Below are 21,741 nucleotides of genomic sequence, written 5' to 3'. Positions count from 1 at the left end.
GACAAACGCAAATGCGTTTTTAATAAAATGCTTTCATTCATTCAACAGAGAGAGAGCGTAAAACCTGGGTCTCTGGATAAACGTCTCGCCTGTCCAGTTCTTTGTTTTCCTAATTTGCTGATTATGCCTGCTGTGATCCACTCCTACCCTCACACCTAAAGAAGACTATTTTAAATTTATTTGTGCATCCTTAAGGTGATATCACATAAAGGTGATATGTAAAATAAAGTTTTTTTATTGTTGTTATAGACAAACATGATCAGATTTTCTCCGGTTCAGAAAAAAAGATCTAAAGTATACTAGTTAAGAAAAATAAATCTAAACGGGGAGAAAGCTATGCTGAAAGTTTATGAAGTTACTTAGAAGACAAAGATATCAATTTATTTTAGTCAAGATTTTATATATCACCTTTAAAAGTGGAATCTCAAAGCAAAGTAAATACCCAACACTGATTGTACCCATTTGTCATGCTAATAAAACACCTTGAATTGAATTGAATTGAGGGAGAGAGGGGGGGAGGGCGAGCGAGATAACCAGGACATAAGGCAAATAAGATACACTCCACAGGCATTCACAACAGCAACATATGGAACGTTTGCACATATAGTTAAGTTATTACTTGGTTTTCAAAGTGCAATGAAATACAATATTGTTGTTGTTGCTGTTCTTGTTGTATTTATCCTGTAAAGCGTTTTGAGAAGCCACCTTTAAAGGCGATATATACTGTAAAAGCGCTGATTCTTATGGAATGTGATCCGCCGGGGATTCAAGTTTTTTTTTTTTTAATCGCGTATCTAAGGAAATCTCAGTATAACTTTGTTCATGAACAAACAGTGGCATGTAACATTATTAATTTGGGTGTCTTAATTTGATGTATTTAAAGCAGTGAACTACTGTAGGTGTAACATAACATTCAGAAATACAATTGAGAATAGTTTTGTGGTGTATGTTTAGATGAAACGTTCCTAAAATGTGTAACGTAACCGGGCATCCATATGAATCAAGTAACAGGTTTATTCCATGCTGAAAAAAAGAAGAAAGAAAACACATTCCATAAGAATTGACTGAGCTCCGCTCTGTACCATGCAATGATCCCCCCAGAGTCTCTGCCCCGGGTTATTTGGGTTTTTAGACAGAGGGTAAAAAACTCTCTCTCTGGCTTGACCTCCCCCTCCCTGTGTATTGTCTGTTTTTTTGTTAACAAGGCTCGCCAGCTAATGTGAATTGAAACCTGTCTTTCTAGCTTTTAAAGTCGTGCGATGTGTAAGCCACAATTCAAATAGAGAAAAAAGAGCTGACTGACAAGATTTAAGATGTGGCTGTCAATGTTGGATTAAAAAAAACACATTGCCCGACGTTTGTTGCATTGCTTGAAAAATAACTTTATTTCGAGAGACTGGATAAGTAATTCAAGTGTTTTTTTTAACTTCCTGAAAAACAACTAATAATTTAACTATATGTGCAAAGGTTTTATGATATGTCGCTGTTGTGAATGTCTGTGGACATGTGCTGGCTGGACAGGAGGCTCTACTGTACACAGAGAGGGGCGGGAGGAGGGGACAAGCCGATAAATACTCTTAGAGTTTGATTAATAGGGAATATAATACAAAAATATAGTACTAAAAATAAGATACACTCTACAGACATTCACAACGGCGACTGTCAGAAGATAGGACACAGCGGCTCAGGCACCCGCTGAATGGAAAAGGGGCACTTTAATGTTCTGTATGGCTAATACTAAAGCCAATACTAATATTCAATACTTTAATATTCTTTTCTGTATGTTTAACAATAGTGGGTACTGGCCTAATTCATCCCTGCTCCCGTTGTTAGGTGTTAATGTGTTGTTAAGTGTGAATTTGTACTTGTTTCCCTGAGGTCTGGCTTTTTTTCTGGAAAACCATAACTCTGGTCTTGTCCAGATTGACTGTCGGCGCCCAGGTCTGACAGTGCTGCTCCAGCAGTGCCAGGTTCTGGCACAGCCTCTGTTCTGTGGGCGACAGCGGGACCAGGTCGTCTGCACAGAGCAGGAACTCGATTTCCATAATTAATGCAGATCAGTAAATCAAGGGACAAAACAACTATTGCGCCCGGGTCCTCAATGGGCTTTGACGTGCTAATGCGTTGGTTTAACAGTCCGGGTGTGGCAAGCCTCTAATGTTTAACCTTTAACTGTTTTTCCATCTACTGTATTGCTTTGAGATGCCACTTTTAAAGGTCATATGTAAAACAAAGTTTTTTATTATTGTTATAGAGAAACATGATCAGATTTTCCCTGGTTCAGAAAAAAAGATCTAAAGTGCTACACCTAACTTTCTTAATTCGATGTATTTAAAGCAGTGAACTACTGTAGGTGTAACATAACATTCAGAAATACAATCGAGAATAGTTTTGTGGTGTTTGTTTAGATGAAACGTTCCTAAAACGTATAACCTAACAAAATTAAAGAGGATTAAAATCTGTAATCTTTCCACTTGTACTGTATGTCATCGGAAAGTTTCTGATTGTGTAAGGATGGTATCAAAAAATAATCTTAAGTGGTGAGAAAGCTGTGCTCAATGTACTTAAGGGACTTAAAAGTAAAAGGAGATGCTTCATATTGCTTGACTAATTTTAAAAATTAAGTTATAAATGCAGTTATAAATCCCTCGGTGCTGCGCCGGGTGTAAATATCAAAATATACATTCGTCCCGGGCAGAGGCCGAAGAGCGCCCGGCTGGGGTGCGCGGGGAAGAGCAGGACAGGAGTGAAAGGCGGGGTTTAGGAAGGCGTACAGTCTGGGCAGGTATAGATTACACTTTTCTAAAACGTATTTGAAAAATAAAAACGATTACAATCTAATCCTTCCACGTTTGATCCCAAAATCCCAAGAAAAATAAATCTAAACGGGTAGAAAGCTATGCTGAAAGTTTATTAAGATACTTAGAAGACAAAGATACTGTATCAATTTATGTTGCATTAGCCTGATTATGATTAAAAAAACACATATAATTAAACACGCGTTTGCGATTTAAATCAAAACACGATTTAAATCAATATAAATGTTTATATTGTAACGCATACTGTCCAGCCTCCATTTCTCTATAAAAATTTACTCTATTACACACACACACAATAGAAGCAGGAACCAGAAGCAGGGACCGTTGTCAGAAGGGAAGAAGGTGACTATTCATTGTTATCAAAAATGACTTAGAATCGATCATGTTGTGATATTTTGAAATATAAAAGTCAATTGATAGGCGAAACAGCCCTACACAGCCCTGTCGCAGTACACGAATATAATCATATCATAATTAAATTCTTTAGATACGCGATTCCATATTATATTAGCAGAAAAGCTTAAAACTACCACTTTTTCACACGCTATTTCACATGCTAGTTAAATACTTCGATGCTTAAAATCGTTAGGGAGAAATGGAATACCGGTGTGTATTTTTTCTTTAAAGTACCGATTCCTGGAATCTGACTGGCTGACACCCTTCTGAAGTGGTTCCATAATATCTGGTATACGGAAAAGAAAGCGTTGATAAAAAAGCCTGGATTCTCATGTATCTCATACAAGTATCTTTTAATACAGTCTTTGCTGTGCTCTTGAGGATCCTTGTGATATTTTGAGCTCTAGTTGAATGATAAGTGTCGCATTTTAAATCATTTTCGTAGTTAGAAATTATGAAACGCCCTGTTAAAAGCAAGGGAGTTTTTATGCCCGTTGAAGTAAAACTAAATGCCTGACAAAGTATCGCTTGGACAGATTCCAAGTGCTTGTACAAATGTGCTAAAGAAATTATACTTTGAGTATACAGCTTGTCCAAAGTCATTCCTTATTAATACTATTAGTAATATCTTCGGTAAAGGCTTTGATGCATAAATATTTCTGATAAAGGTAGGTTGTGTACTTTTGTCCAACTGAGCAATCTTGCTTTCATAAAATATACCAACATTTTAATGACTGATGATTAACATGCTGTAATACACAGTTCAAAATTAAAAGCTCAGATGCTGTACATGAGAGGTTAAGCTCCCCCTGGAGGTTTTACAAGGTGACGCCGGATACTTTCCGGCATGACGTCAAATGACGTGATTAACCGCATGATACTGCGACACGCCCACCGGGGTATGCCGCGAAATACCCCACCCATTTTGAATGGCTGCATCTGTACATATTTTTCAGGTGTGAATGTGTATTTTCAGAATAAATTTCAAAACCAAATCATTGGCTTGGTTTACTAGTTTCTACACCTATAAAACCTATCTTTGATGTATAACAGACCTCTAACCATATACGTATAATAGTCCTCTAAAGTTATCCGTATAATAGACCTCTAACCATATACGTATAATAGACCTCTAAAGTTATCCGTATACTAGAACTCCAACCATTTATGTATAATGAACATATAATCATAGATGTATAATTGACGTATAATGATAGATGTATATTAGAATTTCATTCTAGATGAATTGCAGACCACATTTATACGTCTAAGGTATGCGTTTAATAGACATATTATACGTCTTTTGCCCACTGGGTCACTCGTATTTAATACAGTCTCATTTGAATAAATTCCCCCGTTTCTCTTGTAAGTCCAGGTTTTACTGCTTGTTTCAATGTGTTTTAATTCTTTACATTTCATTAGTGTGAAAGACGTGACCCTGTACTGGATACAGCACATAGAAACTGGACGGACCTCTGTTCACGACTAAAGGCACTCAGTATAAAGAGTAAATTAATTGTAATCAATGTAATGAGCTGTAATGAGTCCCGGTGTCGGAGTAACTGTACTGATAGCAACACAGACTATTATATTAGTGAGAGTAACAGTCAGGAGATCAAATCTCTTTCTAATAAAATGGGACATCACCCGACTAATCCATTTCTGGAAATTTTAAATAGTTTTCTTGAGAGTGAAGTAATGAGACACTTTAATCAGAAACTGTTGCTGTAAAAAGTGAAGTTCCGGTTTTTATACTCATCCAGAAACTGTCCCCGCTCTGACCTCTCCTCCAGGTCGCTTCTAATGTGTCTGTTCTGGCGGGTTTCCGTCTAAAAACACGTTACAGGACTCCCGTCTCCTGTGGAGACACATGTAGGGTCGTGTCAGGGCAGAAGTCCCACATTTTAAACCAGTTTAAACTGGAACTGGGTACAACCCAGATCAAGACAAGAACTGAGAGATTCATCAATCAGTTTCTGGACTCCCACTGGTGTCCTTTTCTATCTCTCTGTCCTGTTTCCTAAAAACCCCTCTAATACCCTGTGTACAAAAGAAGACTCGCTCGTCACTCCTGTTCTGTCCCGGTGTCGCAGTAACTCGGACTGAAGCAGACGGAGAGGAGACGCACTTCCAGAACTTTCCTTCCCGCTCGGTTCTTCCAGCTGAGCCCCAGACAGACTTTTCCCCTCCTGAGGAAAGAGCATCTTCCCACACAAACAGCCCGTTTCTCTCGGAAACACCGGCAGCCCACAACACACACAGCACAGGGAGCGTTTTTACCAGCTGCGCCGCCACACGGACACCAGGACTCCTCGTCTGTGTCAGGGAACCTATAGGTAGAATTGGAGGATCCTTATGCGTGACCGGGATCCCACAGAACGCAGAGGAGCAAAGGGACGATTCAAAGACAAAATCCAAAGGCTGGGTCGATAAGGGAGGCAAAGGGTCCGGTAACGAGAGATATCCAAAAACAATCCAAAAGTCAAAATCCAGAAGGCGAGGTCAAAAGGCAGAGGCAGAAGATTCGTAACAGGAGATCGGTCAAAAGGCTTGGAAACACGCACTGGAGAATACTACAAGAGGCTTCTCAATAGTGAGTGTGGGAATGTGTGTGAGGGGAGTTTAAATACTGAAAGGAAAGGGATGTGATTGGATAATTGGTTAGGGAGTGAGAATTTGAGGAATCTGGTGCATGTGAGAATGTGATGGGTTCAATCAGGGATGAGATTATAAAACAGTTGTTCTGGGAATGCAACAGCGTTTGCGAGGGAGAGTGTGGGGTGTGACAGGGACAGAACAGCGTTTTCAAGGTAGAGTGTGGGGCATGACACCACAGAAATTAAAGTAATATATTATTCTGCTTACTTCTCATGCAGTCTTCTCAAGTCTTTGGAAGGACTGTGAATTGGCTTTCCCGCAGATGAAATGAAAAACTTCTCTGTCTCCCTTCACAGCTGCTGACCTGGGCATTACAGCTTAGTTTAAGATTAAACATCTGATAAAACACAAATAAAATGCAAGAAAGGTACATTCCAGATTTTCTCAAAATACTGTTCAACATGGAAGCTATGGAGGTGGAGGACATGGATTTTAATTGGCTTCTGTGAAAATTGGCCATGGTGTGAGTGAGTCCTGTGATGGACTGGTGTCACATTATCTGTGATAGTGCTTTGCACCCACTGCTTGCCAGGATTGTTCCAGTTCCACCACAACCCTGAATCGAGTGGATGGGTATATTAATGTAGCCATCAACTTACATGTTCCTCTTCTTCACTCAATGCAAAGGAAGATAGCTGCTGTTTGAGGTTTTGTGCTCTTTAACAGCAATTATTACCATTTTTGTGCCCACGTGTTGACACAACACTTTCTTTGCATCCATTCCTCGACCTGTAATAGTGAGAAAATAAAAATGAATACACCAAACTGTAAAAATCCCATATATATGTAATTTACTCTTTTTGTTGTTTGAAAGTATTCTTACTGTCATGTTCTTTACCACCCCTGGGTGCTATAGGTGGACTGGTGTCACATTATGGGCGATACTCTGCTTTGCACCCACTGCTTGCCAGGATTGTTCCAGTTCCACCACAACCCTGAATCGAGTGGATGGGTATATTAATGTATATTTATCATCTTACATATTCCTGTTCTTCACTCTATAGGCATCCTCTCACGAGGCACCAGTAAATGTAGCGTTTTCTTGCTTAACAGGGACAATTATTAATTATAGCAGCAAGTCACAAAACGTATTCTTTTGATGGTTATTAGAATCAACCTTGCAGGATGACTCAAACAACGCACACACGCAGATACTAATACACAACAATACATTTATTAATACAAAAAATGTGCATAAACATAACAGATCTTACAGAGGGGGTTAGCAGTATACAAAAGGTATATATTCAATCACGAAGAGTTAAAAACCAAGAGGGACATACATTCCGTATATCATTCATTTAGACCGTTTTGTAAATGAACTTTGTTACAACTTGTACATTAGATACTCAAAAGCAAGTACATGACTCATAGGAATTAAATTGCTATCAACTCAGGTTGAGGTAACAATTGAATTCTCAAGCTGTAATGCAGAAAGATGAATACTCATCCGCTCTATGGGGATTCAGATCTCCCGAGGATGCAAAGAAGCAGTGGCAGGCTGTTGCTGTGTCCAATCGGCGCTCTCTGCCCTGGTGCAAGGCAGTGCTGGTTCGATGTGAGAGAAGGAGAAGGAGGGAGAGATTTCTGCTGCGGTGCGCTGCTGATGCTCTCTGAAGACCGGTGTTGGCTGAAACTAGCAGAGTTTGCACACAGAAAAGTCACACTCTTTGAACAGGAAGAAGACCGGTTCGTTCCCGATGTAGCGCGAGTCCTGAATGCTGATATTCAGCTGTCCACAGTTCCAACCGTAGTTCACTCGTTGATCAGGTGAGCGTTCGCGGTGGGTTCACGAGGCTTGCTGCTGGGCTAACCTCGGGTGGATCCTTTGGTTACACGCTGGCAACCTCCGTTCTCAACTCTTAGAACAAGGAAAAGTCCTGGCACTGGGACACACTGGCCGTTACGTGACTGTCTGAGCCGAGTCTGAGGATGTCCAGGGGGAGCTGGAGTTGCACCTGGAGGAACTACGGTCGCTCATTGGTTGAAAGTTCGTTGGGCATTCGAGAATCATTTCGTGACTTACTGCTACAATTAACAATTGTCCCGGGAAATGCACAAACCCCTACAGTTATTGGTGCCCTGTGTGAGGATGAGTAACCATGAACTCTGACCTCGGGGTTGTAAACCACTTGGGATGAGACTCTGCCTTGGAATCTCCCAGACAGTGAGGCACCAGCGAGGCACGTGTCTCAGCTTTGGGAGTTGTTCCTTATCAGAACACACTGTCAGCTAGAAAAACACCTTAAATGTGAACCAAATGGAATCGCCTCTCTGTGTCCAGCACCACTTGAGATGAGGGAGAGAGAGACTGGCAAGGGAGCAGCAAACTTAATTCCTGTATTTTAATCAACCTTGCCGCTACAACAGTCTCTCTCCTGAGTGAATGCGCTGGTGGGTTTTTAAGTCACTTGACAGACTAAAACTCTTCCCAAACTGACTGCAGCTGAACGGTCTCTCTCCTGTGTGAATGTGCTGGTGGCTTTTTAAGCCACCTGACCGACTAAAACTCTTCCCACACTGACTGCAGCTGAATGGTCTCTCTCCTGTGTGAATGCGCTGGTGGGCTATTAAGGTACTTGACTGACTAAAACTCTTCCCACACTGACTGCAGCTGAAAGGTCTCTCTCCTGTGTGAATGCGCTGGTGGGTTTTTAAGCCACCTGACAGACTAAAACTCTTCCCACACTGACTGCAGCTGAACGATCTCTCTCCTGTGTGAATGTGCTGGTGAGCTTTTAAGTTACTTGAGTTACTAAAACTCTTCCCACACTGACTGCAGCTGAAAGGTCTCTCTCCTGTGTGAATGCGCTGGTGTGTTTGTAAGTGGCTTTTCACACTAAAACTCTTCCCACACTGACTACAGCTGAACGGTCTCTCTCCTGTGTGAATGCGCTGGTGAGCTTTTAAGTTACTTGAGTTACTAAAACTCTTCCCACACTGACTGCAGCTGAAAGGTCTCTCTCCTGTGTGAATGCGCTGGTGGGTTTTTAAGTCACTTGACCGACTAAAACTCTCCCCACACTGACTGCAGCTGAACGGTCTCTCTCCTGTGTGAATGCGCATGTGGGCTATTAAGCTACTTGAATGACTAAAACTCTTCCTACACTGACTGCAGCTGAAAGGTCTCTCTCCTGTGTGAATGCGCTGGTGTGATTGTAAGTGGCTTTTCTGACTAAAACTCTTCCCACACTGACTGCAGCTGAAAGGTCTCTCTCCTGTGTGAATGCGCTGGTGGGTTTTTAAGTCACTTGACCGACTAAAACTCTCCCCACACTGACTACAGCTGAACGGTCTCTCTCCTGTGTGAATGCGCTGGTGGATAATTAAGCTACTTGACTGACTAAAACTCTTCCCACACTGACTACAGCTGAACGGTCTCTCTCCTGTGTGAATGCGCTGGTGGGTTTTTAAGTCACTTGACCGACTAAAACTCTCCCCACACTGACTGCAGCTGAACGGTCTCTCTCCTGTGTGAATGCGCATGTGGGCTATTAAGCTACTTGACTGACTAAAACTCTTCCTACACTGACTGCAGCTGAAAGGTCTCTCTCCTGTGTGAATGCGCTGGTGTGATTGTAAGTGGCTTTTCTGACTAAAACTCTTCCCACACTGACTGCAGCTGAAAGGTCTCTCTCCTGTGTGAATGCGCTGGTGGATAATTAAGATACTTGACTTACTAAAACTCTTCCCACACTGACTGCAGCTGAATGGTCTCTCTCCTGTGTGAATGTGCTGGTAGGGTTGTGAAATGCTAGACTGACAGAAACGCTGCTCTCCCCTGTGCCATAATATCAGTTTGTCCACTCCATCTGAGCAAGGCCTTGAGTGATTCTTCCTCATCCCCTGATCGTGCTGGGGTCTCTTATTCTGCAAATGCTCCATGGAATGGTCTTGCTCTGTGTGCTGAAAGTGAGATTTGTTTTCTTCATTATGTCCCTCAGTGTTCTGCTCAGCAGTGTGAATCATCTGGGGCTCCTTCTCCAGCTCTCTGAGACTAAAACCGCCTAGTTCATTCAGTTGTTCCTCTCTTTGCCTAAGAAAAGACACACTCTCCAGTTCATTAAAACTTTCAACAATTTTCTCAGTAACCAGATTATTAAACCTGTGTGTAAAGTCATCAGATGCTAAGGGATTACATGATTGTTTGAGACTGTGCAATGACAGTCTCTCCACTTGAACAGAACAAGGCCTAATGATCAAGCCCTGTAGGAGCTGCTGTTGCTCCTCCCTGTACTGACTCTCCTCTCGGTGCTGTATCTCAACACTGTTCTCTTCACCAGGTACATCAGTCTGCTGCTCTGCACAGTCAATCAACTGGGGCTCCATGTCCTGCTCTGTAAGATTAAAGACATCCAGTTCTTCACTGTGCTCTTGTATAGAGATGCAGCCCAGTTCATTACAACCTTGTGTAATATTGATTGTGTCCAAATTATTCATCTTCTCGTTAAAATCATCACATACTAAGAGCCCAGGTGTCTCACTCTCAGGGTCTGTCTTCATCGTAGGTACAGAGTCCAGATCCTTGACACTCTGTCTGCTCTCTGTGTGCTGCTCACTGAGTTTCTCTTTCCCTTCTGCGGCAGTGAGCTCTGTCTCCTGCATCAGACTGGAGCCCCACTCCTCCTCACTGTGCTGCTGTTCAAGAGGAGCCCTTTCCCCAGCTTCAGAGAGAGTACTGGCCTCTGAACCTGTAAACACAGGACAAGAAAACAAGACCTTTATAATAATAATAAAAAAACTATTTTATATAGCAACTTTAAAGGTGGCTTCTCAAAGCGTTTTATAGAATGACAACAACAAAAAATACACAATATAAGCACGATGAGAATACACAATTAGAGGAGACAGTAGATGGTGGTACTAAGTACAGTAGGAGCAGAGGGGTAAAGAACAGTTAAATAAAGGCTCTTCTGAAGAAAAAGGTTTTGAGTCTGGATTTGAAGGAGTTTAGAGAAGGTGACTCGCCGATATCCTTAGGGAGAGAGTTCCACAGCTTGGGGGGATAACAGGTGAAGGCCATGTCACCTATACAATGTAGACGGGCTTGAGGGACAGTAAGGAGAGCAGAATTAGAAGAGCGAAGGTTGTAAGGTGGGGAGTAGGGTGATAACTCAGACAGGTACCGAGCCATGGAGAGCCTTATAGGTGAGCACGAGGATTTTTAAGTCGACAGGAAACTTGACAGGAAGCCAGTGCAAGGACTCCAGGACAGGAGTAATGTGAACACTTGCACTAGACCTGGTCAGGATTCCGGCTGCCGAATTGTGGACATACTGGAGTTTGTTCAATGGGGATTTAGAAACCCCAGAGAGTAGAGTGTTACAGTAGTCGATTCAAGATTAGACAACACTTTTCAGCCACAGTTAGTGATAACATAGGGCGGTCGAGGAATATTTCTAAAGTGAATGAAAGATGTTTTGACAACATTCTGTGCATGTGGGTCGAACGTCAAATATCATCCTCAAGGTTTTCAGTTTAGACTGAAGCTCAAATACAAGACCATCTACAGATAGGGTTTCACACTGGTTTTATAAAGTTGATGGGTGGTGCCAATAAGCATGGTTTCAGTCTTGTCACAGTTAACAAGAAGGACATTTTGAGTCATCCAAGTTCTTATGTCAGAGATGCAATTAGAATAGAGACAGCCACATCAGCATAAGGTTTGGTATGTATATATGAGTATCATTAGCATAGTAATGATAGCTGAGGCCATGTGATCTTAAAAGCTTCAAGCTAAAGCTGTAAGCTTTAAGCTACACAAACACACGTCCAGAATACTCGCAATCAATTAGGGTTGTTTAAGCACAGAGGAATAAGAGGGTTTAAGTGGGTTTCTGATAATACGTGATTTTAGATATACAAGCTTTGTCAGAAACCTAATTACCGTGTAAAAAGTAAGACTACAGAAATAATAGTAATACATGACATTTACATTAACACTGCACTGAGAAAGAGAGGGGTTAATACAGACACACTGACTGGACACTCCAGTACATGAACACCACTGAGAGAGAGAGGGGTTCATACAGACACACTGACTGGACACTCCAGTACATGAACACTGCACTGAGAAAGAGAGGGGTTAATACAGACACACCGACTGGACACTGCAGTACATGAACACTGCACTGAGTGAGAGAGGGGTTCATACAGACACACTGACTGGACACTCCAGTACATTAACACTGCACTGAGAGGGGGGTTAATTAGCTCCGTAAAGCTGCCCCCCTACAGACAGCACAAACGATGAAACTTACCTCATTCGTTAGTGCTATGTTTGCGTCGGTTTGTGCTGTTAAAAATAGCGTTTGTGCTGCTTTCATTCCCAAGCGCCTTGTTTTTCCATTGATCACGTGACCATGCATGGTGACTTTGACCTCGAGTAAATCCGTCAACCGAGTTCAAGCGCTCTGTTACCAGCGCGAGAGTAACAATTCTGCAATTTTGTTCCTCTGTTTGCCCAGGTACGGGGGGGCCGTGGTGGATTTTGCATTTAATATCATTATCTTCTATGCTTTTGTGTGAACAAGAAAATTAAATTTGTCTCCAATATCATACCCGAATTAGAAGAGTTTCAAGTGTAGCCTTAAAAAGCGACATTAGCGAAATTGTATTTTCTTACAAAGAGGCTTTAACAAACAAGTCTTAAAACCTCGTAGCGGTGACCTTTTTTAAAAATCATAAGAAGTAATCAGTTTCGCATTGTCTCCTTCTTAAATAAACAGGCATCAAGGGACGTGTGAAGATTCAACCTGTCTGTCGAGCCACGTACCATTCTGAACCATTGATGCTCTTTTTTATGCAAAGCCAAAGTGAAAAAGAACCAGGACTTCAGGACTTTTTTTTTTTTAAGGGGCACTATGTACAAAGTATACACAAGTTAATAACACATCCGAGAAACAAGAGTCTTACTCTCTCACACATGAACACCGCGGCAATATTGGAAAATATTTTTATTTTCACAGAACAGAATTGAACATATATCTAGGTTCTCTGAAAAATTGGCATTATCCACGTGTTTGTATTTACAGGGGTCTTATGCGCAAACATGAAACGATTAGCTCACAGTTCTTTTATCTGTGTTTCTGGTCAGTCCTTGGTGTACAATACAGCATGAGGGCACACCTTGACCTCTGAATACACAGATATGACTACAAGGATGTTTACAGGTACCAACACACTCAGTACTTAAATTACTGGATGTGATGAAAACAATAGATGCAATTTGTTTTCCGACTGTCTGGTCGGGTGGGGGTGGATGTTTTACATTTTAATATAGTGCCTTCTTTTTCTGGCCTTGACGTCACTCTGTGCCGTCGGCACCATACAAAAACCGCAAGTTCAAGACCACCAGATCTTTCAATTGTGATCTCTTGATCAGCTGACCCCAGCCTTTGCAGTTGATGTTTGATTTATTATCTGCATCTCTGGCGAAGACCTCTTCTTCCAAATCGTAAGTTACTTTACAAACTAGAAATGCTATACTGTAATTATGATGCTACGTTGACGTTCCCATGAATTTATTTTAAAGTAAAGATATTTGAGAAACTTGTTTTATATCGCGGGGAATACTATAAAAATTAGTAAGCTGCATTTGCCGTTATTATGATATTTCTACACATGCAAGTGAAACTTGAAAGGATTTGTCACACTTCTGAATTTAAATTGTAATGTTTTGTTTCTGTAAGTGTTACAAGGAGAACTGAACCCCAAAATATTTCTGACATGTTAGAAATTGCTGATGTGAAAGCAGAAATGATTAAGTGGTGAATGCAATGCTTTAAAAACATATCATAAACGAAAGAAGTGGTGATGGGCCTTGGTATTGCAGTTAACGTGAGTAGGCAGGTCTAAAAAATATTAATTTATCGATTTCTATCTACATATACAGAGACTTTTTTACCTGTAGAGTGCTTTCACTGGGGTTTCCAGAGAAGCACTATGTAACTGAAAGGATATTATTATAAATCACGTAAAAATTGGGAAGAAGCACAGTTTAAGCCAGGTTTGGTGAAATTCATTTTTTGTTACATTTTTGAGTGTTAATCGGACTTCTCTATACTTTGCATTAAACATTTCCCATAATACCTGGGCCATGGGTCTAGCTAGGGATTCGGACATCAAATGAATGCCAAGATTAAAGGGTGACATCATGGAGCTAACAAAAGAGAAGTGTAAAGCTCGCCACGATTTGTTGTTTGAGACTTCAGTTCTAAGCAATATGCAGTGTTTTGCATTCATCCTTATTTCTTTCTGGGGATTTAAACTACTCATCAATTGCTTGATTTTTTTAAAACCTTGAGCGGTCCGATTCCAGGTACTGCACTACATATTTGTGATTTTTGATTGTTAATTCTTAATTGTGTATGGAAGTAGATATCAGACCTACTGCATGCAATAGCTTATTAAGGAGCTGTTGCCTTTCTATTGTTCCATTACCTGTAGAGAGGGAGAGGGGTTAACAGACCAATGAAATGTACTGGATTAAAGCTCTGCATTGTTCATTGTTATTCTGACATTGTTAAACATTTTACACATTGTTTGGTTACGAAAGTCGATGTGAGGACAGGATTTGTTTTTTTGTATTTTAAACAATGTATGTTGTTGCACCATAGTACTCATTCTACATGCTACATTCTACATTTGCCCTTCATTCCAGGATTCATCACCTACAGGCACTGTTAGGAGGGTAAGAACTTAACAGTACTAACATTCAGGCTGTGCTGCCAGACATAACCTGACAAAAGAATATACCCAAGTGCTGCAAGGCTGCAAAGGTAACAAAGAATCAATGTTTACATGCATAACAGAGTAACTGCAAACTATAAAATCACACTTAAAACCTCACACTTAGAACAAAAAAATAGCAGAAGGATACGATGCTTTTCCTTCTGATGAAGTTCTAGAAGAAATAGGTGAAGCAGGGGACCAAGAGCCAAGCTGTACCCTTGATGCATGCCCGACAGCATTGGAAGACTGGGTAACAGAAATCTGTGAAGAATGCAGGTTGCTTGCTGTAGACAGTGGTGATAGAGATAACCTGCATTTCCTACCGGAGATTGTTCCTCATCTCACCAGGCTTGCTTGCTATCTCCCACTCTGGATAGGCTTAATGGTTCCACTTTTCAAAAGTGTGAACATTACTGCAAGTTCAGCCAATGAGGAGGCGGATTTCAAAAACCTAATACAATCAGTGCTGAAGCATGACACTCTGCCAATGCGAGATGACAGGTTCCTTATGAAGCACCTAGCACACATAGGAGGTATGAGAATATCAATGGGTGCTCATGGTGTTTCCCAGCAGTGTGAGAGGGCCGTTATCAGTGCTACCACCTGTGAGGCAGAGACATCCAGCACTACCTAAAAAACGGAAACCATCTTTTTATCTTGTGCCTTGTTCTGAGTGGTTACAACATAGATTGTTCGGTTCCTGTGAAAAAGGCTGTAGTGGCTCTGATGAGGAACTGAAGCAGCAGAGACCTGCCCCCAGTAAAGGTGAGTGGAGACACTGTGAGTGTACTGAACACTTGTGCCTTTGATGTCAGTGCCTATGCAGTGCCTATTGTGACAGCAGGACTTCTAGCAGCTATGTTAATCAGGCTGTAGATAGCATCTACAACTGGTGAAACATTTGGCACAGAAAGGTGTGCACAAAGATGTTTATGTTCTAAGAGCTAAAATTTTGAGGGACATTTTTGGTGCAACGAAAATAGTCAGGGCTGCAACAAGTGAGGGCTGAATGTAACATTCCAGAAATCATAGCAAAAGTGTTCTTAACAGTGCCTAGTGTGGTAGCACTGAGTCGGCGCTCATCGCCAAGTTGCCCCCTCCATTGTGGAGTCACGCAATATCCCATTTGTTTCTGTAGATTTGAATACGCTGAGAGCAAGAGGAGTAACAGGGCTATAGGAGGCTGTACAGAAACAAATTAAATTAAGCCAATCCAAATGTCTCTCTCAAATTGGTGACATGGGAGATTGGCTAAGTCATGAAGAAAACACTGTGCAGTCTCAAAATATCTTTGAGAGTCAACTTTCAGATTTTCCACATAACCTGGAATTAAACTGGAAGACCTTCAAATTAAGAGGTGTCACTGCGGTCTGCCCACCTGCCAGCAAACATGTCCTAGGTCGTTACATTGCATACTGCAAAAGACACGACTTCATCTGGGATAAATCTGATGATCTAACAAAGACAATCAAATCTGTGTCTTCAGTGGTCAAGGTGTGCCCTCACGCTGTATTCTATACCAAGGTCTGACCAGAAACACAGATAAAAATCTTCACATATCCCTTGATGCCTATGTTTACTTAAGAAGGAGACAATACGAAACTGATTACTGCTTCAGATTTTTAAAAAAGGACAATGCTATGAGGTATTAAGACTTGTTCATTAAAGCCTCTTTGTAAGAACATACAATTGTTTGCTAATGATCGCTTTTTAAGGCTACACTTGAAACTCTTCTGATACGGGTATGATATTGGAGACAAATGTAATTTTCCTATTCACACAAACACATAGAAGATAATGATATTAAATGCAAAATCCACCGCCGCCCCCTACCTGGGCAAACAGAGGAACAGAGTTGCAGAATTGATACTCTCGCGCCGGTAACAGAGTGCTTGAACTTGGCAGATGGGGTTACTGGAGGTCAAAGTCACTGTGCATGGTCACGTGATCACCGGAAAAACAAGGCGCTATATCTCGGGAATGAAAGCAGCAAAAACGCTACTTTCAACGGCACAAACCAGCACAATCCCAGCACTAACAAATGAGGTGAGTTTCATTGTTTGTGCTGTCTGTAGGGGGGGCAAATTCACGGAGCTTACTATTCGAATGAAGAATCTCTATCTGCTTGTTTGTTTAAGTGTTTAGAGAAAATTCCCACGACACTACTCAAAACTTTGCCCCTCTACTGAGCATATACTTTATTTTCCCAATATAGGAAACAGAGGAAATAAAAGAATTACCATTTAACTACATGCAATACCAGATGCAATCTCTTACCATCTTAAGAGCAAGAGTTCACATGATAGTAAATCAAAACCTGATAGTTTCCACAAAAAAAGTCTCTCTTGCTAGATAAATATTCAAGAAGCTGCTACAAAATATCATCTGGTACCTATTTTTCTATGTATATCACCATTCTCTCTTGTGTGTTAGACTTTCAGCAAGGAAAAGTATTTTTTGTACGATCCAGAACCTTGAATTGCAACAGAAAATGGTTTTATATATATACACTATGTAGCAAGATCTCCAAGTAACAAAAACAAAACCACAATAATTATTATAAGAAGGAGACATATTCTCCTGGTTCTGTGGCTGAACTATATATACATACAACAAAGAATATGCAAAATCTTTGTTTGAATCTGAATTTGTTTATACAAATGTATAATGCAATCACTTTTTCACACAGGGCCATGTAGGTTTGGATTTTTTTTCCCTTAATAATAAAAACCTTCATTTAAAAACTGCATTTTGTGTTTACTTGTGCTATCTTTGTCTAATATTTCAATTTGTTTGATGATCTGAAACATTTCAGTGTGACAAACATGCAAAAAAATAAGAAATCAGGCAAATACTTTTTCACACCACTGTACATATCACAACCTGTTAAATATTCACTTTAAATTCATGAGCTCTTAAGCCCTATCTGGTAGTGAGGATGAATCAGATGTTAAATTGAGGAACAGTAGCTTGAGCCCCACCCCCCAGACAGACTGAGAAAGGGTTCACTGTCACACAGATGAGCACATTTGACAATGCAAGGCTCCGAACCGCAGAAGCCACAAATCCTGCTCTTGTGTCAATGTTAGAGGGTTTAAAAGACATTCAACACACATTTTTTTATTGATCCATGGCATAACTTGTCCTCCCTATTCACTAACATTATAAGACCATGTTCCAGTTTTCAAACTGTACCCTAAGCCCTTCCTCCAGGTCCACACCTCCATGACACAGCATAAGAAGTGTGGACTTCATGTACATGAGGATTTGAGAGGCACCGTTACAAAAAGAGGGGATGGGACACCCCCCCAAGTGACGTCACCGGTTTGTTACGCGGGTCAAAACGCTTCCTGTGGTTGCTGCTGCTTTTGCAGTGACTGAGTGCATGTGGACAGAATTTCTTAAATATGGTTTTTATCCTTCTTCCATTCGCAGGCTGATAAACTTGAATCTCACCGCGTCTATCCCTGAACCAAAAGGGAGTGACGCGTTGTGTTCATTCGTGTTGAGCAGACTCGACTCCAAACAGGCAAAGTAAAGAAGGGAAAACTTGGTGATACCGCCCTGTTTATCCGCGGCTTTGTGTTACTAAAGACATTTCAACTCGACTATCCCAGTACACAAATGACAGTAGGAGGAAATACATTCATTCGCTTTCTTTCAATGCAAACTAGGCTGAACCTCAAAGCTTTGTACTATTAAATACGTCTACTATTAAATATTCCATCTACAAAATATACTGCAGGTTAACCAATATTATATTCACCAAAATGGGGTGGCGAAATCAAATCTGTACGTCAAAACATTGTACCTAGAACACAAACAGGATGAATCTGAAAGTATTACATAATCTACAGATATAAATAATACATACAGCATGAATACTTAAAGTAGTTCAAGTAGGGAGCTGCATCAGTATGCGTAGGCTGCAAAGGAACAAGTAGAGGTTTATTCCTGTGCTGAAAAGAGAAAAAAAGAAACATTTCGGCTGTGGAGCCTTCTTTGGGCGTCAAAGCCTTCTTCAACAGCTGAAATGTTGTTTCTTCTCTTTCCGCCAGGGAATAAACCTTTACTTGCTCCTGAACCGAAGGTAGTCCAATTTATGTAATTTTGTTTTACATAAAATATGCACGTATTAAAACCATAAAAAACAATATTTTAGTTTCCAATTGTGGGGGAAAAGCAAGCGCTGTCTTGACATTAGTGGTTCTATAATAATGAAGCCTGCTTTACTACACCAGCTACATTAGTTCATCATTGGGTATTCCTCAGACTATATTCAGAACATGGCAAAACAGAGCACAAAGCAATAACTCATCGCAGCAATTAACAGGGTCTAGGAGGGGAAGCTGATCGAACAAAGTTATAATCATTTTCTTAAGACTCTTTTGTGCTCAGCAGAAGATTGAAAAGGGCAGCAGAGGACAGTCGGGGATGTAATTTCACGAAAACATTTGTTCTGTCTAAACTGCCAGTATTTAACACACTGACTGGACACTCCAGTACATTAACACTGCACTGAGAGAGAGGGGGGTTAATACACACACACTGACTGGACACTCCAGTACATTAACAGTGCACTGAGAGAGAGGGGGGTTAATACAGACACACTGACCGGACACTCCAGTACATGAACACTGCACTGAGAGAGAGAGGGGTTCATACAGACACACTGACTGGACACTCCAGTACATGAACACTGCACTGAGAGAGAGAGGGGTTCATACAGACACACTGACTGGACACTCCAGTACATGAACACTGCACTGAGAGAGAGAGAGGGGTTCATACAGACACACTGACTGGACACTCCAGTACATGAACACTGCACTGAGAGAGAGAGGGGTTCATACAGACACACTGGCTGACTGGACACTGCTTTAATGTACAATAAGGTACATTAACACTGCACAGAAGAGATAGTTACCGCCACGTCGATAAATAATCTGCCCACAAACATATTTCCAAGACTCCAAAGTCTCCTAAATTGGCTTTCACATGGAGAAAGTGTATCAATTGACGACATATTTCTGTCCACATTTAAAGAACAGCAATAACCTTAATGAGAATATAACCAGACCACAACTAGTTTAGTTCACAGAAAAGAATCCCTCGGCAACATCACAAACCTTTCCTACTTCGCTCTGCATCTCTCCACTACAGTTTCAACAGTGAGGAAGTTAAAAACACCGTTTTTAAACACAGACATTACTACATAAGTCATCGCACTTACCCGACGGCTCCGTTTCTTCATTTGTTTCTGCAGTGATTTCACAGGGAGGCATGAGTCCAACATGATCTGTCCCTCCCTGATCTCCTCCTGCTCCCGACTCCTTCTCCCACAGCTGCAATCGCACTTTAAAGGTCTCGTTTTCCTTCATTCGCGTTATTTCTGTCCCGAAACTGTCCTCCACACACTGTGTGATATTAATCACGGCCCGACTCACCAGGATCTGGGAGACGCTGCGGAGTTTGTCTTGAAACTCGTTCTCAGAGTCAGACATCCTGTTTCGGAAAACTTCTGAAACTTCATACACAAACGATTTGAGCAAAACCTCCACGAAACAGTGAAGCTCGTTTTCCTGTTTCATTTGCGCGATTTCGGCACCGAAAACATTGTCGACAGACATGATTTTAATCAAGACTCGTCTCGCCAGAACCTGGGAGATCCGGCGGAGTTTTTCTTCAATCGCCTTCTCGGAATCATCTGTCCGGTTTCGGAAAACTTCCGAAACTTCATGCACGATCGATTTAAGCACAGTCTCCACGAAAGAGTGCGCCTCAGTTTCCATATTAAGCAACAGATTCTCCATTTTTTTCAGAGTCGATCTGAAAAACACAAACAATTCCTGCAGCTGCAGTGGCTGTAAACACGTAGGTTTGAACACAGAAAGCGAAACGTGGTCAAACAGAGGACTTCCGGGTTATCAGATGAACTTCCTTAGTGACCGTTGCTATAAACCACAAAAATAAATAATAATAAAATAATAATAAAAATCTGAAAAAAAAATAGTCCAGAATAGATGTTTGCGTTATATTATAGTGTAACGTATACGTATTTACTCAGAATGACTAATAAATTTGCTATAAATAAATTCTTTTTAAAAAAAGTTCTCTTACACAGTACAATATCAAAGTCCTTAAACCTAAAAAAAACACCTTTAAATGCCTACAAACAAAACTCTGCAAGTCCGTCCAAAACAACTTCACAAACACACACCTTACAAGTAAATTTAGACAGTACTTATTTAACTGGATAAAACCTATGAACAATTTTAAATTATATCTTTTTAGCTTTATTTGTAATTCAATATCCATCAGGAGTTATCCAAACTAACTTCCAATTTATATTTTCAAATGGTGCACTCCGAAAAGATCAACTTGACACGCACACCTTTCCTGTATAAAATAAAAATAATCTCTCATTTTTTTACAAAACAAATTGCTTTTCTTTTACAACATTTCGAATACCGTTAATTTAATAGAAACATCTACCTTAATTTCTTATTTATTCCGCACATCTGAAGTCACTGTTTACATGTCTGGATTGTTTACTTGTACGTTGTCTACTGTTTGTACAGTATATTGTCTTGATGCACTGTCTGTACTTTGTGTAAAGTATCTATATCTATGCTCTCGCAGTCTCCTTCCTCACCGCTCCTGCTCGCTCGACACTCAGTCTCTATACCTTGGTTCGTTGAATCTCTGTCCAAGTCTTTTGGATCTTAATGACTATATGAACAAAAAATAATTTCAGGTTTACAAATTTGACACCCACTCAATTCAGAGTGCACATGTTTCTTGTTACAGAGGGGAAAAAATGCACATGAAATTTCTCATGCTCACCTATAAGGCTCTGCATGGCTTGGCACCTCAGTACCTGTCTGAACTATTATCGCCCTACTCTCCACCTCGCAACCTTCTCTCTTCTAATTCTGCTCTCCTAACTGTTCCCCAAGCCCATCTACATTCTGTGGGTGACAGGGCTTTCTCCTGTTATGCCCCCAAGCCCTGGAACTCTCTCCCCAAGGATATCACAGAGTCACCTTCTCTAAACTACTTCAAATCCAGACTCAAAACCCTCTTCTTTAGAAAAGCCTTTACTGAACTGGTTCCATTCTTCACCCCTCTGCTT

General features: G+C 40.9%; 1 protein-coding gene, 1 long non-coding RNA gene and 1 pseudogene across 2 annotated transcripts; 1 reads left to right on the top strand and 2 right to left on the bottom strand.

Moving 5' to 3' along the window:
• The window catches only part of LOC138242338 (zinc finger protein 850-like), a 1,462,105-nt pseudogene that overhangs the window by 626,651 nt on the left and 813,713 nt on the right, over positions 1 to 21,741 (top strand).
• LOC138242387 (uncharacterized) lies at positions 4,905 to 6,875 on the bottom strand. Its single transcript, XR_011191541.1, has 3 exons — positions 6,697 to 6,875; positions 6,473 to 6,602; positions 4,905 to 6,177 (listed from the first exon to the last, which is right to left on the bottom strand). It is a non-coding gene; the product is annotated as an uncharacterized lncRNA (long non-coding RNA).
• On the bottom strand, positions 7,018 to 20,499 carry LOC138242339 (zinc finger protein 271-like). Its single transcript, XM_069197833.1, has 2 exons — positions 19,840 to 20,499; positions 7,018 to 10,564 (listed from the first exon to the last, which is right to left on the bottom strand). Exons 1-2 carry the CDS (start codon positions 20,417 to 20,419, stop codon positions 8,235 to 8,237), a joined length of 2,910 nt encoding a protein of 969 aa, XP_069053934.1. The 5' UTR covers positions 20,420 to 20,499; the 3' UTR covers positions 7,018 to 8,234.

Source organism: Lepisosteus oculatus, chromosome 14 (genome assembly GCF_040954835.1).
Source record: "Lepisosteus oculatus isolate fLepOcu1 chromosome 14, fLepOcu1.hap2, whole genome shotgun sequence".
Classification (NCBI taxonomy): domain Eukaryota; kingdom Metazoa; phylum Chordata; class Actinopteri; order Semionotiformes; family Lepisosteidae; genus Lepisosteus; species Lepisosteus oculatus.
This window is presented reverse-complemented; position numbering and strand designations above follow the sequence as displayed.